The sequence below is a fragment of the Chamaea fasciata genome, unplaced genomic scaffold, assembly GCF_029207755.1.
Source record: "Chamaea fasciata isolate MVZ Bird 193981 ecotype frontalis unplaced genomic scaffold, bChaFas1.0.hap1 SCAF_2, whole genome shotgun sequence".
Lineage (NCBI taxonomy): Eukaryota > Metazoa > Chordata > Aves > Passeriformes > Sylviidae > Chamaea > Chamaea fasciata.
The window spans coordinates 90,635,887-90,650,705 of NW_027094087.1; the positions used below are offsets into that span (position 1 = coordinate 90,635,887).

The 14,819-nt window shown below is 42.1% G+C and overlaps 1 protein-coding gene across 1 annotated transcript in view; it reads left to right on the forward strand.

The window, feature by feature from the left end:
- Window positions 1-2,544: 2,544 nt before the first annotated feature.
- Window positions 2,545-14,819, forward strand: part of TUBGCP3 (tubulin gamma complex component 3) — a 49,617-nt gene continuing 37,342 nt past the window's right edge. The window contains exons 1-2 of the mRNA XM_066176750.1: window positions 2,545-2,783; window positions 13,328-13,435. Of these exons, the coding sequence (XP_066032847.1) occupies window positions 2,708-2,783; window positions 13,328-13,435 (184 nt within the window). The 5' untranslated portion in view covers window positions 2,545-2,707. The remainder of the gene's footprint in view (window positions 2,784-13,327; window positions 13,436-14,819) is intronic.

Below are 14,819 nucleotides of genomic sequence, written 5' to 3' on the forward strand. Positions count from 1 at the left end.
GTGACTAGCAGCAGTGGTGAGTCAGTGAGTCACCAGCTCTTTGTAGCTCAACTGTGTTTGCTTTGGGCAGAAAAATGGAACAGAACAGATTCTTCTGCTGTTCAGTACCAAAAAAAAAAAAAAGCTCACACCTTCTTTGAAGTCTTCACTTCAGAATTACTGGAAATGAAGCTTACAACCCATATTTACATGGGATATTTCTGGTAACTTTATTAGTTTTGGGTCCTATTTTACTTTTCAAAAAAAAATCTAAGGAATGTATCACTAAGAACTGAAGAGTTACAGTGTGAGTGATGAGACTTTGAAGGTTTCTACTAGAATATTCCAAGCAACAAAACCCCATACATCCTCAATGTGTTTCAGTTCTTGGCTTGTCACAGTGATTTGTTTTTTAGCAGTAATGCTAGCAATGAGCTGTTGTTTATCTCTGTAATATTCCCATAATGAAAGGCTGCATGTTATGTGCCTGTAGAAAGCATACACACAAAATTGTGGCTGTGGAGACAATGAAGCCAACAGGGGATGTGAGAAAGCCATGTGTTGCACAGCCGGAATGAATTTGTTCACAGCCAGCAGTGCACCAAGCCCAGCTGGCTGCTGCTGCAGCATTTCAAATTACCCCTTACAGGTTACGCAGGACTCCAGCAGCACAAGTGTAACAACTATTTCCTTAGTATGTACTTTGGGCTGGACACAGCATGAATTTACTGAAGACATGGAACTCAGACATCTGGTAACATCAGTGTCTGTGCTAGGGGTGACAAGCTTGAGGAGCAGATCACAGGGATCAGCGCAGACCAGCCATGAGCCTGCTGTCCCTGGTCCCCACACTGCCCAGCAGCCACACCCCAGGTCCTCCGCAGGGACTGGGGACACCCAGTTGCATGGCACAGCAGGACACGGAGACGTGAGTCCAGGATCCTCACGCATTCTTCCAGACCTGCCCTGATGCATAATGACTTTGTGTGGAAAAGCCACTGATGAGCCTTGATCCCCAAGCCAGCAAATCACAGAAGGGCAGCCACCCCACAGCTCGTTCTTCTCTGGGGGGAGCAAGGGAACCTGATGTCCCTGTAATTCATTCATGGTGTTCAATTACTTCTATGGAGTTTGGGGGCAAAAACCTTAGATACCTGTGAGATCTTTAAATTCAGTTGGGAAATTTCTAGTAACAATTCCTAACAAGAATGTGAAAATCTTGATCTTAAACCATTTGTGTAGTTAGCCTGCTGTGAATGTAAAATATAAGGTAGTGATGTAATTGGGCAAAATTTAATGGGTAAATAACAAAAAAGAGTTGAATTTCAACTATCTAAGTGTTGTTCCTACCTGTACATTCCTTCAGTTTGTACTTCAGAATTTTTGTTCTCCCTGGCTGTGTTCCTTCTCAGCACTTGTGTGTTGCCATGTTTGTGAGGATGTACATTAGCACTTATGGCTAATGTGGGATTGTTGCAAAATGTAGAATATGTAAATATTTCTGAAGAGAATGTGTTCTGTGATGTTTGATCTTTCTATACTTTCAAGCCAAAACAACAACAAGAAAAAGGAGATTTAACCTGAAACAGAGAGTAGCTAAGAAGCTGTAAGTGATGTCCAGGCGTTAAAAAGACAAATTAGTTTTTGGAAGAATTGCCTTGTTGAGGTTTAGGGCTTGGTATGATTCAATGACCTCAGACCTGGGGGAGGTTAACAAAACTTGGGACTGAAGGTGGACACAGTGCAGAATTTAGGGCCACCAGGACATCTAGCAGAGCTTCCAAGATCAAGAAGTAAATAATAAAGCCCACTCAGCAACTGTGCTGAAATCAGCTCCGACTGGGTGGGTAAAAGGTAATTCCGGCAGGACGAGATTGTGACCCCTGACTCACAGCAACCAACTCAAGAAACCCACTCAGTCAAAAGAGAAAGACTGAGAATATAGACTAAAAAAGATGAGAAGGAAGGGAATCATTAATAGAAGATAGAAGACTAATTAAGAACTACGTAACTTGTAGCGAAAAAACACTAATTCCTTTGTTTACTAAAACGTGTGAATAATAAAAAGTTTTGATAGTTGTGATGCTGGCTTTGTGGATCAGTGCAGAACTGTAAATAAATCAAAAACCTCGACTCTGTGTGTGTATTGGCCTCTTGCACACCGGGTGAAACCTATTTTGGATACAGGATTACTCAGCATCCGTGTCCACATTCTGCAATCCCACGTCTCAAGTCCTCCGTCAGCCCTCCATCAAGGACTTTCTCGCTCCTGCCCATGACGGCCTCAGAAGGCCTCCACCTCCTGCGCTCGTTAGAAGATCTGCGTTGCAGTGAAACTGCTTTGACGGAACGTGACTTCAGAGTCTTTGAGGGTGGGCGGGAGGCGTTTCCAGGCGCGGGAAGGAGCCGCGGACAGAGCCCAGCCGGACCCGTCCCGTCCCGCCCGCGGCCCGGGCTGGCGGCGCGCTCCCGCCCCGGGCCTGCCCGCGCGGGGCGGCGCCTGCCCCGGAACCGCCGCGCGGGGCATTGTGGGTGTGCGGCCGCGGCTGCGGCTTTCGGCGGGTCCCGTGAAAATGGCGCCGTAGGCGGCGGCGGGAGCGGGAGGTGTTGCCGGGTTCGTGCGCTGCCGACCGGGCGGCGCGTCCTCGCCTCCCTCCTTCCCTCCGCCGTGCTCCGGCTCTGCCGCCCGCTCCCGGGCCCCGCGCCACCTTCTGCCTCCCGCGCGGCGATGGCGACTCCGGACCAAAAATCCCCCAACGTTCTGCTGCAGAGCCTCTGCTGCCGCATCCTGGGCAAGAGCGAAGGTAACGGCGTCCCCCCGCCATTCCCCCGGCGGCATCGCTCGGAGCCCGCGGGAGCTGCCCCGGCAGGGTGGGAGAGGTGCCGGCCCCCTGGGCAGGGAGCGTCGGCGGCCTGCCGGCCCGGGGCGTGACAGCCCGGGCAGCGCTGAGGTGCCGGCCGGGCACGGCAGCGGCCCCGGGAGCCGGAGCCCCGCGGCGGGAGGCGGCCGGAGACGGCTCCGCGCCTCCTGCTCCAGCTCCCCCGGAGCGTTCGGCCGGCTCGTGAAGGCGCGCTCCTCTTCGGGCAGCGGGGCGCCGGTGCCGGGGTGTTGGGGCGAAAGGAGCCCCGTGTGCGTGCCGAGGAGCCTCCGCCTGCCGCCGGTGCCCGCTCCAGTGGAGCCATTGGCGTGCGCCAGGTCCGCTACAGGTCCTCGGTGTCTTGATGCTGCTGTGAGTCTCCAGCAGGGGAATGAATCTCTTGTCTGTTTGCGTAAGTTTCTCCCTTGCAGTCAAGGCGAAGACTGTTTTTAGTAAGCAGTTGGAGGGGTGGAAAGAAAGGCATGCATCTGCTGAGTCTCCTTTTTAAGTTACTGTGCTTATCAGCATGGCTCACTAGGTAAACTCATGCAGAAGCTTTTACTGCATCTATTTTCTTGTATGAGAGATGACTTTCTCCCTCGTTAGTAATGGCTGTCAAGTCCCTTAGTCTTTTCTCTCTCCATGCCCCTTTCTTCTTACAAGTCCCTTTAGATATTTCCAGGACAGTAACTAAAACTTTTGAGCACTGACCTGTTGTAAAATATTACTAAAACGTGGCCTACCTGGGGATTATTGCTATCTTAGAAATCTAGAAAATGAGCAACAAGGTGCAGGTAAATACGTCGTCTGTCTCTCAGACTTTGTTTCCATCTCTTGCAGACAGCATGTCATGGTCTCGCACCCCATCTTTGTCTCTCAGTTTGAGAGATATGGGTTTAATGGATAAAATGTTTGGTGAATGAGGAACTAAAACTGGCAGCATGGCCACATCCATAGAGTTGTAGTCACTGTCTCAATGTCAAAATGAAAATCAATAGCAAGTGGTGTCCCTCAGAGGTCTGTGCTGGGATTGATGATGATCAATATCTTTATTAATAACATAAACAGTGGGCTTGAGTGTGCCTTTGGAAGGTTTGCAGGTGACACCAAGGTGAGCAGTGCGGGTGATGTGCTGAGGGAAGGGAGTGTCATGCAGAGGGACCTTGAAAGGCTTGAGGAGCAGGCCTGTGTGAAGCTCAAGGTTCTGCCCTTGGGTCGGGGCAATCCCCCATATCTGTAGAGAGTGGGGGATGAGTGGATTGAAGGCAGTCCTGCCAAGAAGGACTTGGGGAGTGGATGAAAAATTGGACATGAAGCAGTTAATGTGCATCCCGGAAAGTCAACATATTTTGAGCTCCTTAAAAAGCAGCATGGACAGCAGGTAGCAGGGATTCTCCCCTCACTGCTCTGCTTTTGTGAGACCCCATCTGCAGTGCTGTGTTCAGCTCTGGGGCCCCGAGTCCTAAAATGTGTTGTGGATGTGTTGGAGCAGGTCCAGAGGAGGGCCATGGAAATTGTGAGAGGAGTGGAGCACCTCTCCTACAAAGCAGGTTTGAGAGAGTTGAGGTCGTTGAGCCTGGAGAAGGCTCTGCTCAGAGATCTCATTGTGGCCTGTCGGTGCTTAGAGAGGACTTATAAGAAAGACACATTTTACCAAGGCCTAAAGTGACGGAACAGGGGGTAGTGGCTTTAAACCATTGTAGGGTGTGTTTAGATTGGACACAGAAAAGAAAGCATTTACAATCAGGGTTGTGAGGCACTGGACCAGGTTGCCCCGAGGAGTTGTGAATCCCAACTGTGGAAATGTTCAAGACCAGATTGAATGGGGCTTTGAGCAACCTTGTCAAGTGAAAGATGTCCCTGCCCATGTCAGGGGAAGTGGACTAGATGGTCTTTGAAGGTCCCATCCAGCCCAAACCATTTTTGATTCTGTGATTCATCTGAGAAGGGTGAATCACAGAAAGTACTCCATATAACTCTAAGATCTTAAGGGTCTTTTTCAAACTAAATAATTCTATGATTAACAGATGTTGATTGCTGTGTTTTGTTTTTCAAAATCATTTCCTTCTCCATTGCATTTTGAAGTCTTCTGCAAGGCAATTTTTTTTTTTCCAGAATCTGTAGTATTTCTGTGTCAGGAATTCCTGTTTTAAGATTTTTATCAGGATGTGGCAGATTTCTACTCTTCCTCTATCTCCACCAAGTCAGCTGTAGCTTCTAAACTGTATAATGCCTTTTGTCTTCTTCTGTAACCACGTTTCTTTTACCAAGTGTTTTAACTGTATTTTAAAGGGTGCTTCACATCAGTCTATAATTTTAAGGTGCTCTTATAGCTCTGTTTTTAGAACTCTTTCTTGCCTTTAACGTTCTTTGGAAACTTTTTTTCTGATACGATTGGTATATTCTTGTTTAAGAGTATTTCAAACTTTTGCTACCAGAAATCTCAAATTATTGTGCCAGTTGCTAGTTCTATTTCCCAAAATAAATTAAAAAAATGGAAAATAGATTGTCTTGCTTTATTGGAATAGTGAATGCCTTTTCAAGAACATTATTTCTGTAATGTCTAGTCCTGTTTTCATTACTTTTTTTTCCTAGATTTGGAGTCTAATCTAAACTCAATCTAAGTTTGTTTCTTAGTGGTATCTAGGTCTGTGATACTTGAAAAAGTTAAACAGCATGAGAACAGAAATGGAAACCTCTGTTTATCGACTGAAGTATGAGTATTGAGGTGAGATGGCTCACTTCTAGCAGCTTAGGATCTAGCTTTTTTTTGAAGTCGTAGTTTCAATACCTCTCTGTATCTCCTGATTGGAATAGTAATTTTATTTACAAGCAGTATGTGCAAAAACATGCAAGAGAACTGGGTTTTGCTATTTTTTCAAATAAATGTTGAACCTCTTCCTGTGTGTTGGGATTCTGGTAATGTAACTTGAAATCCTTTCTATGTTTGACTGAAGAAAGTGGAAATTTTGGTCAAAATCACGGTTTCTCTGTGCAACCTGTAGCCTGCTTGTCTGTGCACTTGAGGATTATCTGAGGACTTCTTTGAAGTGACAGCTTAAAAAAAAAGAAGTGGGTTGTCTGCCACATTTATCACCCATGCTTTTATGCGTGTGACAGATGGGAAGCCTGTTCTTACCCTGCTCTTTATTCCTTTTTATTATTGCTCCTAGAGGGATGCTAACACTGAAACCTCACCCTTCTAAGACGGCATTTCCCTTGGAGCAGTCAATTGTAGTACATGTATTAGCTCAGCTATAGACTTCAAGTGCACAGAGACTGAAAAATCAAAAATTCTGTGCAAGTCTCAGTCATTAAAAGTGTGTGTGGTGGTTTTTCCCCCCACCCCCTGGTATCTATGTCGAAGGAATACACAAAAGACAAAAAAGGAATTATGTAATTATATTACCATAGCATCCTCTGTGTCGAGGAAGCTGCATGTATCCAGAGGTGGTGAGGAACCCACTGGACAAGCTATTTAGCATCTTGCTGTTTTTCAGGCTTGTAATTCTTGTTCCTTTCAGCACAGGGTAAATTTGAAGTAAAGTATTAGTCTGTGGTTAGTCGTCTGTTTGCAGCTTCTCTGCTCCTTGTGTACGATGAAGTTAGGCTACTTTGTTTATACACATCCTTTTTTTTGAAGCAAACTTTACAAGTTTTATCGGTTTAGTCTTTGGAAAGTAATTTATGATGTTCAAATACTCCTACAGAGTTTAGGGGCAAAAACCTTAGACACTTAAGAGATCTTTAAATTTAGTAGAGAAATCTCTACTAACAGTTCAAAACAAGAAGCTGAAAACATCCATCTTAAACCATTTGTGTAGTTAACCTGCTGTGAGTGTGAAGTACAAGGTGCTGATGTAATTGGATGAAATTTAAATGGTAAATAGTAAAGGAATGTTCGATGTTGATGTTTGATAATTTAATAGTTGTTCTTGCTTGTGCATTCCCTGAGTTTCTACTTGAGAAATTTTGTTCTCCCTTTATTCCTTCTCAGCACTTGTCTGTTGCCGTGTTTGTGAGGAAGCTGTAGCTTCAGGAGGAGCTGAAGGGTTCTGTTTATGTAATGCCTGTATGATAATTGTTCACTTAAGGCTGAGGTGGGAGTCATCTCCTTCCAAGTCTACATTGTGCAGTCCCCTGCCTGAAGTCTTCCATAAACCCTCATCAAGGAATTTTTTGCTTCTGCCCATGATGGCCTTAGAAGGCTTCCACCTTTTCAGCTTGTTAAAGATTTATGTTGAAGTGAATTTGTGGTTTGATGGACTGTGATGTCAGGCTCTCAGTGGTGGAGTCATCTTCCCTCTCTTTCCCCTTTTGAGATCATCCCCTAAGTAGACAGCTTGCTTTGTTTTCAGAACCAGTCGACTGCGTAGGCCTAGTTACTGGGATTGACGTTTTTGCAAACATCACTGCTTGTGAGAAATTCATTACAAAGTCTACTGAGTCATGTGGAGGAACTGTTTAGTTGTTTGTTTGTTTTTTTAACAGTTTCTACCTAAACTTTTTTTTTCCCCAAAAAACTAGTATTTGAAAGCTTTTTGTTGCTGTGCTCTAACCAGTCCTCAAGGAGGGGCTTAAAGCTTTGCATGGTGCTGTATGTCTGCAGTCAGTCACTGTGATTAGTTTGGGGTCTCTGCCCCTGCAGTTGGAGGTGCTGCTGACCTCTCTCTTCCACAAGTTCTCATAGTGTCTAAGAATTACTGTACTGGCTTTGTGTTATCTTTTGTGTTTTTCCAGGCTGTCCACTCACTTCTGTATTTACACCTGATCTTGCAGGGAGCTTGCTTACCTGTGCAGTAATTGCTATAATTTGGTTTCCCCCCCCCATCTGTATTTGTAAGCTCCAGCAGTTATACAGGGTTGCATGCATCTTTCAGACAGTGATTTTAGTCCTTTTGACAAAGAACTTCTTGTTCTTAGCTGTCTTTCCCAAACCTCCTGGTAATCTTAAAACTCTAAGAACTCTTAGTGCCCCCAATGGAAACAAATGGTATTGCTGTAAATATTCAAGCTAAATCTATTTGAGTTTGAAACCTAAAAAGATTTTTGTGTGCCGATGTACTATTGGAGGTGTGCATGCTCTAGAAAGTAAAGTAGTATTTCAGTCTTTGGGGAGCAGTTTGCTACTTGAAGTGCATACTGTGACCTCAATTTAATCTCCAGAGTGTCAGTGGCAGTTATGTTGCTGTTTGATTTTGGTTTTTTAAACTCTAAATTATTGGAACAGATGTTAAAATTTCATGTTGGGGGAAAAGCATAGAGTTCATTCAAAAGGTGATATGGAGGGAGTTTTACCTACGCTAATGACAGAGCAGATGGAAGTTGACAAAAGAGGCAAAAATTCACAGTGAGGGAAAGTTCTGAAAAGATTATGACAGAACTCTTGGTAGTTCAGTGGGACAGTTCTCATATAAACCTGTTTACTAACAATGCAACAAGAGCCAGCCATACTAAAAGAATTAAAGAATAGTTACGTTTCCTGGGCTGTGCATCAAAGTTTGTGGACAACTTGTAAGTAAGAAAGAATGGGAGTGTGTGTAGGTTGAGCTTTATTTTGTACTTATGTTGATTTATTTTCCATTGTGGGAAAGGAGTCTGGAGACTAGAAAAACAGTTAATTAGCAATAAATTTAAAATGCTTCAACTAGAAACTTTCATCAACAGAAGAGGAGCTTAGGATAGTTGACTAAATCAGAAGACTGATGTAAAATTAATTTTTTTCAGGAATACTTCATACAATGGTACAAAGGCTTCACTTGGAAGGTACCCTAAATGTCATCTAGTTCCAACCCTGCTGCCATGGGATGGGACACCTTCCACTATACCAGGTTGCTAAAAACCCACCCAACATGGCCTTGAACACTTCCACAGGACAGGAGATATACAACTTCTCTTGGCAATCTGCTGTAGTCTCACCATCCTCACTGTAAAGAATTTCTTTCTAGCATGGTGTCTAAATGTCTCCTTTTTATTTTAAAATCGTTTCTCCTTGTCCTGTTACTATCTGCCTATATAAGAAGTTGCTCTCGCTCTCTCTTTTTTATGCCTCCCTTTAAGTACTGAAAGGCCACAATAAGGTCTCTGCACAGAGCCTTCTCTTCTCAAGACTGAACAAGCCCAGCTCTCTCAGCCTGGCGTCACAGGAGAGATGCTCCAGCCCTTTGACCATCTTCATGGCCTCCTGTGTACCTGTTCTTAACAGGTCCAAGTCTTTTTGTGCTGGGACCCCAGAGCTGGATGCAGCACTGCAGGTGGGATCTCATGAGGCCACAGCAAAGGAGAGAATCTCCTCCCTTGACCTCCTGGCCACCCTTCTTTTGATGCAGCCCGAGGTGGGTTCAGGCTGCGAGCACACATGGCTGCCTCGTGTCCGACTTTTCATCCATGGGAACTCCCAAGTCCTTCTCTGCAGGGCTGCTCTCAATGGGTTCTGCCAGTGTGCACTTGTGTCTGGGATTGCCTCAACCGAGTGCAGCACCTTGCATGTCATAACCAGGCTGGGCCTAAAATTGCACATTTCAAACCCAGTGTTTTCTGTAGGAACAAGCAGTTTAGCTCACCCCTCAAGAACAAAATAGTAATGCTAATGGCATTTGAGACTAGTCTTCTGGTTTATCACTATATGTCATGTTAATGCAATTGCCTTTTTCCCCAGGTAATACTTCCTAGTAATGTAGAACATCTGATCTGAGCAGAACAGGAGATACAGCAGCGTTATTGTCTTGGCAAACATCATATGTACTCATGGTATATGTGAGAAGGTGAAAAGTTTTACAGCTTTTCTTCCCAGCTTAGTTTTGCAGCAACAGCACATTAGGCATTTTGCAAATACTTTGTTACGGGAAAGAAGCTTGTTGTTTGGAGTTTTTTTTCTTCAGTATGTGTTTTTGGCAGCATCTGTACCTGAAGTAGTTTGCAGAAATAATTTTTCCGTGGTCAGTGCCACTCCTTCAGCATTGAATGCAGTTTAGGGTGTAATTGTTTTACAATAATTTTGTATTTGTGTTTAAGGAAAATGGTTGTCTGGGATTATGGACAGCTGACTTGAGAGTTTGCTAATCTTTGAAGACTTTCAAGAAAGAAAGAAACCGGTTCAGCTAAACTTTCTTTAGCATGGTCCTATAGTTTCGAAATTGATTATAGATGTATTTAAATAACCGAATGTCTTCTTTTCAGGAAGCAAGGTTTCTCACAATGATTCGGAAAAACAGTTTCAATTACTACTTAGGTTTTTCAGGACTTCCCCCTTCCTGCTTTTGGAAACTTAATTGACTAATAACCAACCTTATCTAAATAAATATGTAAGAGTATAAAGTGAATCTCAGCTCACTTCCCTAAAATTATAGGTAATATTAGCAGCTTCTTTATAGCAAAAGTCTTGTTGAATTTGAGCATGTCCTCTGAAATACTGCCTTCTTGCAAGTATATTGGCTAATTTTCTCTTTGTCTTGTGAACTTTTCCTTTAAATTTTATCCTTAGTCCTGTTTCTCCTTACTTTCTTTACAACCAGAGTCTTTCTGTGCATTGCTTTTATATATATATTTTTTTTTTTTCATGTACTACAGTTGTATTTTCTTCAGCTTTAAAGTGCTGTTATCGGCCTTTTGAAGTAGTTCAATTCTAAAATTGCACTGTGTGTAGGAAAGTTTGAATGGCTGTGTGGAGTACAAATCTTTGAAGGATTGACGGGATGCTTTGTTCAAAGGAGACAGTTTTAAAATTTTCATTTTTTTCCTTGTCATACACAAGTGCCAATTCTCTGTTAAGCTATTTGGCTGCTTATCAGTGTCGTTAATTGTGTGTGTATTACTTAAGGGATATAGTCTGAGGAGAAGTGGCTGTCTCTGCCTTCTCTGCTGTGTTTGGACCTCTGGAAATCAATGTTGTTTTACCCCTTTAGCCTTCAGACAGCTGCATCAGATATATTGAGCTTGCTGTTATGTAACAGAGTCGTGCTGTAATCATTTTCTGATGAGGGATGTTCAAATAGATAGATGGCTGTATATTTTAAGTATGTCTGCTGTCATAATGATGATTCTTTGAGGAGGGAAGCAATTAGGTGTGCCTATTAGTTGTAGGCTGTGTGAATTTTTATTGTACTGACACATATCTGTATTAATTTATGTTTAATCACCTCAGGTATGGAAGTTATTTTACGAATTCTGGAGAAATAATCTGCTGAAGTAACACCCCGAGCAGGGAATTTTGTTTGTAAAAGAGAGGCTGGACTTGATATGAATAAAACATGAAAATCTGAATTAAATAAAATAGAAAACCAGTCTTGCTACAGAGCTATTGAATTGCTGGTGCAAATCAGCAGTATATGAAGAGCAGATAACTTTTTCCATGTTCTCAATAGTGCAACAGGTTTAAAAAGCAGGATTTGTTGGATGGAATTGTCATCTGTCAACTAGAGATCTTTCTCAGATTCCTTGTTAGGGCAGTATGGAAAAGGCTATACTGAGTTTCAGTGCTTTAACTAGTCTTGCTATGGTTGGTGTTGAAATAGAAGGTTGTTACAGGAGGTAATAGATTTTCCTTAAAACTTCCCCATTACAGGAAAAGCTTTCCCCTTTCCTATCTGCTGCCAGGTACACAGTTGAGGAATAAATGGAACATATACTGTTTGGGATAACTTAGTGCCAGTATTTGGCTTTAATTGACCATGCAGCATACTCTTTGAAATCTTGAGTTCTGTTATCACATGCATTAAACCTTAGAATTACACAGAAGTGCTTCCTCGTACTTAACTCTTCACACCTGCTACATCGGTAGCTGGTCTGAAAAAAATCTACATTTGTATTTTCAAAACCTTATTGCAATTGAAAGGTTGCTTAGTTTAACAGTAGAGGAGGGATTTGCCATAGAGATTTGTGACCTTACAGTAATAGGAGCATTGTCTTCTCTGACAATAGAACAATACTCTTGCTCCTTCACTAGGCCAGTATTGTCAAAATACTGTTAAATGTTAATGATTTTGTCTGAGCAGACTGTTTTCCTGATTATGTGAGGTATTTCTTTGTGTGAATGGGTTAATGCTTGCTGTTCTACAGTTGTATTCTGGTGGAGTTGGACCAGTGGATGACTTTAATAGTACAAGGCAGTGTAAAATGGACATTCAGGAAGAGTGTAGGGCATTCAGACGCAATCTAGCACATTGTAATTTTCAAATTTCAAACTTCTTTCCATAAATTTTTGAAGATTTTAATGCATTTAATCAATATTTGACTCCTAATATCTCCAAGGCAATTTTTTTCCAATTGCAAATACTAGTTAATTTAAGAGATGATAAACACTGAAAATATTTCTTTTTTTAGTGGTCCTGTGCTTACTTCATTTTTCTGTTCATTTTGTACATATTTGTCCTGGCCAGCATCCTTGGCCGAACCTTTGCTGCATTACTCGGCAGTTTTCCCTGAGAACTCCACTGGCTAAATTCAACACAGAAGCATGTGATGCAGTTGCACGCATAATTGTTGTATACAGAACAGACAATATGCAGAATTGCTTAGATGGGTTTCTTTCCGGAAGTAAAAAGATTCAAATATGTGGCAAGCACGCTTGGATAATTTCTTGTGTCCTTTTTCCTTTGTGTTATTCAAGTTGTTTCTAGATGAGGAATAAAAATGTGTCTGACCTTTTATAAGGGCACTTGGCATGTCTGTAGGCGTATTGTTTATTTTTCAGGTCAATAAATGGGAATATGACTACGCTGTAGAGGCATTAATACTGACCTGGCCCTATCTTGGTGTTACCAGACTGTTAGATTCCCCTGAAAGCAAGATACTTGCACTAAAACAGTGCTGTTCAACAACAAGATTAAAACCAGAATTATTGCATGAGGAAGAAGCAGTGGAAGGAGGTCACTGATTTGTGACCTGTGTGTTAGTGTTCACATTATGTATTGGGATATGATGCTGATATCTCTGAGCTGGCTCTGAACCTAAAGGTGAAACCATTCAAACTCTTTTAAACAAAACCAAACCTAAAACCAAGATGCAAACTGGTAAAGCCACTGTTGTGGTTATGTGAGTGAAGATCCACAGGTAGGTGGTGAACACGAGTGTATTGCTGTGATGTGTGACTGTGTTCCAGGTCCCACAGCATTTCTGTCCGTGGGGATGGGCAGAACCAGTTCGATGTTCAAATGCTCTCTAGTAACTGGGTAGACCTAAGTGTCTCTTTCAGCCCAGAATAGGAAGGGTTTAATCACAAATTTTGGTGCAGTTATTTGTGGAGTGTGTACAGGTGAGTGTGTTTTGAAATACTGCATTAGTGCTATGCTAAACTGGATAAATTGAACTTTACTGCCCTCTGGTTAGAAGTGTGCCTAAAAACTGCAGCACAGCGTTATCAGATCTAAGCTGGGTATGCTTTGCTGCTTTCAGACATAGCAATGTAATCTCATGTCTCACTTTTTTTTAAAAAATTAGTTTTAATAGAAGTTTAGCATTCTCCTTAACTGACAGTTTTCTTTTTCTTTCAGCTGATGCAGCCCAACAGTTTCAGTATGCAGTAAGAGTTATTGGAAGCAATTTTGCTCCCACTGTTGAGCGTGATGAATTTCTTGTAGCGGAGAAAATCAAGAAAGAACGTAAGTGCATCTTGTTCTTTTAGAAATACAAAAGTCTTTATGAAGTTAATCAAGTTATTTCTCTGAAAAGGGGACAACTCTGCCTCAGATAGTTACCTAATCTATTATTAATGCTTACTTACTGAAAAGCTCATGATGTAAATGCCATTCATTTCCTAGTAAATATTTCTGAGTGGCTATTTGTATTCACAGCTCAGATTTTTTCAATACTCAGCTTAAACTTTCCTTGCTGCTTTGTATCTTAGCCACTAGAAGACAAAGAACAATTAATGCTGCACTCCTTTCACCTTAACAGTACTCAGAATTTATGAATTCATAGTTCTTCTTAGAAGAGTAGAAGACTGGTGTTTTTGAGATGCGCACTTAAGGAATATTACACGTTGGCACAAGTAACTTCATTAACACCTGTGTGAAACTTGCTGAATGAGCATCCTGGGAATTGATGGAATGGTTTGTGACTTACCTGACTTGCCTTCATTTTCTCTACAACTTTTCTGCAACCACCTTCTTAAAAACAAAATCACAGTCCATGACTTTGTAAGGGATGTTGCATTTCCATTCCATTGTGCTCTCTGCTGCTCTGAGTCAAGTGTTGCGCTGTGTGTATCCAAAGGGGACACGATGAATTCTTCTTGAAAAGCCAAATACTGCTTTCAGCAGGTTCTGCTGCGCAGTAGCATGTCCAGAAACAATTACTTGAATTGTGCTAATGAAATTAAAGCTTTGTATTTGAGCTTTGAATATTCAGAGATTGAATTAGGAAAACCAACGTCAGTGGTTGTAACTGGTTTAAGATCCGTGTGTGTTTTTTGCTTATGCAGAGCTTCCGTGACTTGCTGATAGATAAATAAGCCCATTAGAATTCCTCTAGCTACAACTCCAAAACACTGGAATCTACAATATACTTTTTGCCATGCTTTGACTACTTGTAGATAGCACAGCATATATTCTTTCAGCCTGTTGCCAGTTTTCTGAAGAGAAATGTCTCCCTTATCCTCCTCCCCAGCTTCAGCTTGTAAGCTTATATTAGTGGTCATGTAACAAGTGACTGGATACATGTCCTTCTAACTTTACATTTATTTTGGAGATAACCACACAAGTAATGACTTATTTGGCAAAGTGTACTTACCAGTGACATTTGATGCTAATTAGCATTTCTAACATTTAATAGCTATTTTTCTTATCACCGAAATTCTTCAGATGTCTTTATCACCTTGGTTTTCTTTTAACACGGCTCTTTCTGATGCAATATAGCTTTTTAAGAAATCTTAGTTGAAAGATGTGTTTCCTCTGAGAAGGTACTTCTGTAGCTGGCATTGATTTGAGACTATCATTTTTTGTAATATATGAAAGTTGTGTGACTCTGGAGTTCTGCCTGACTTGC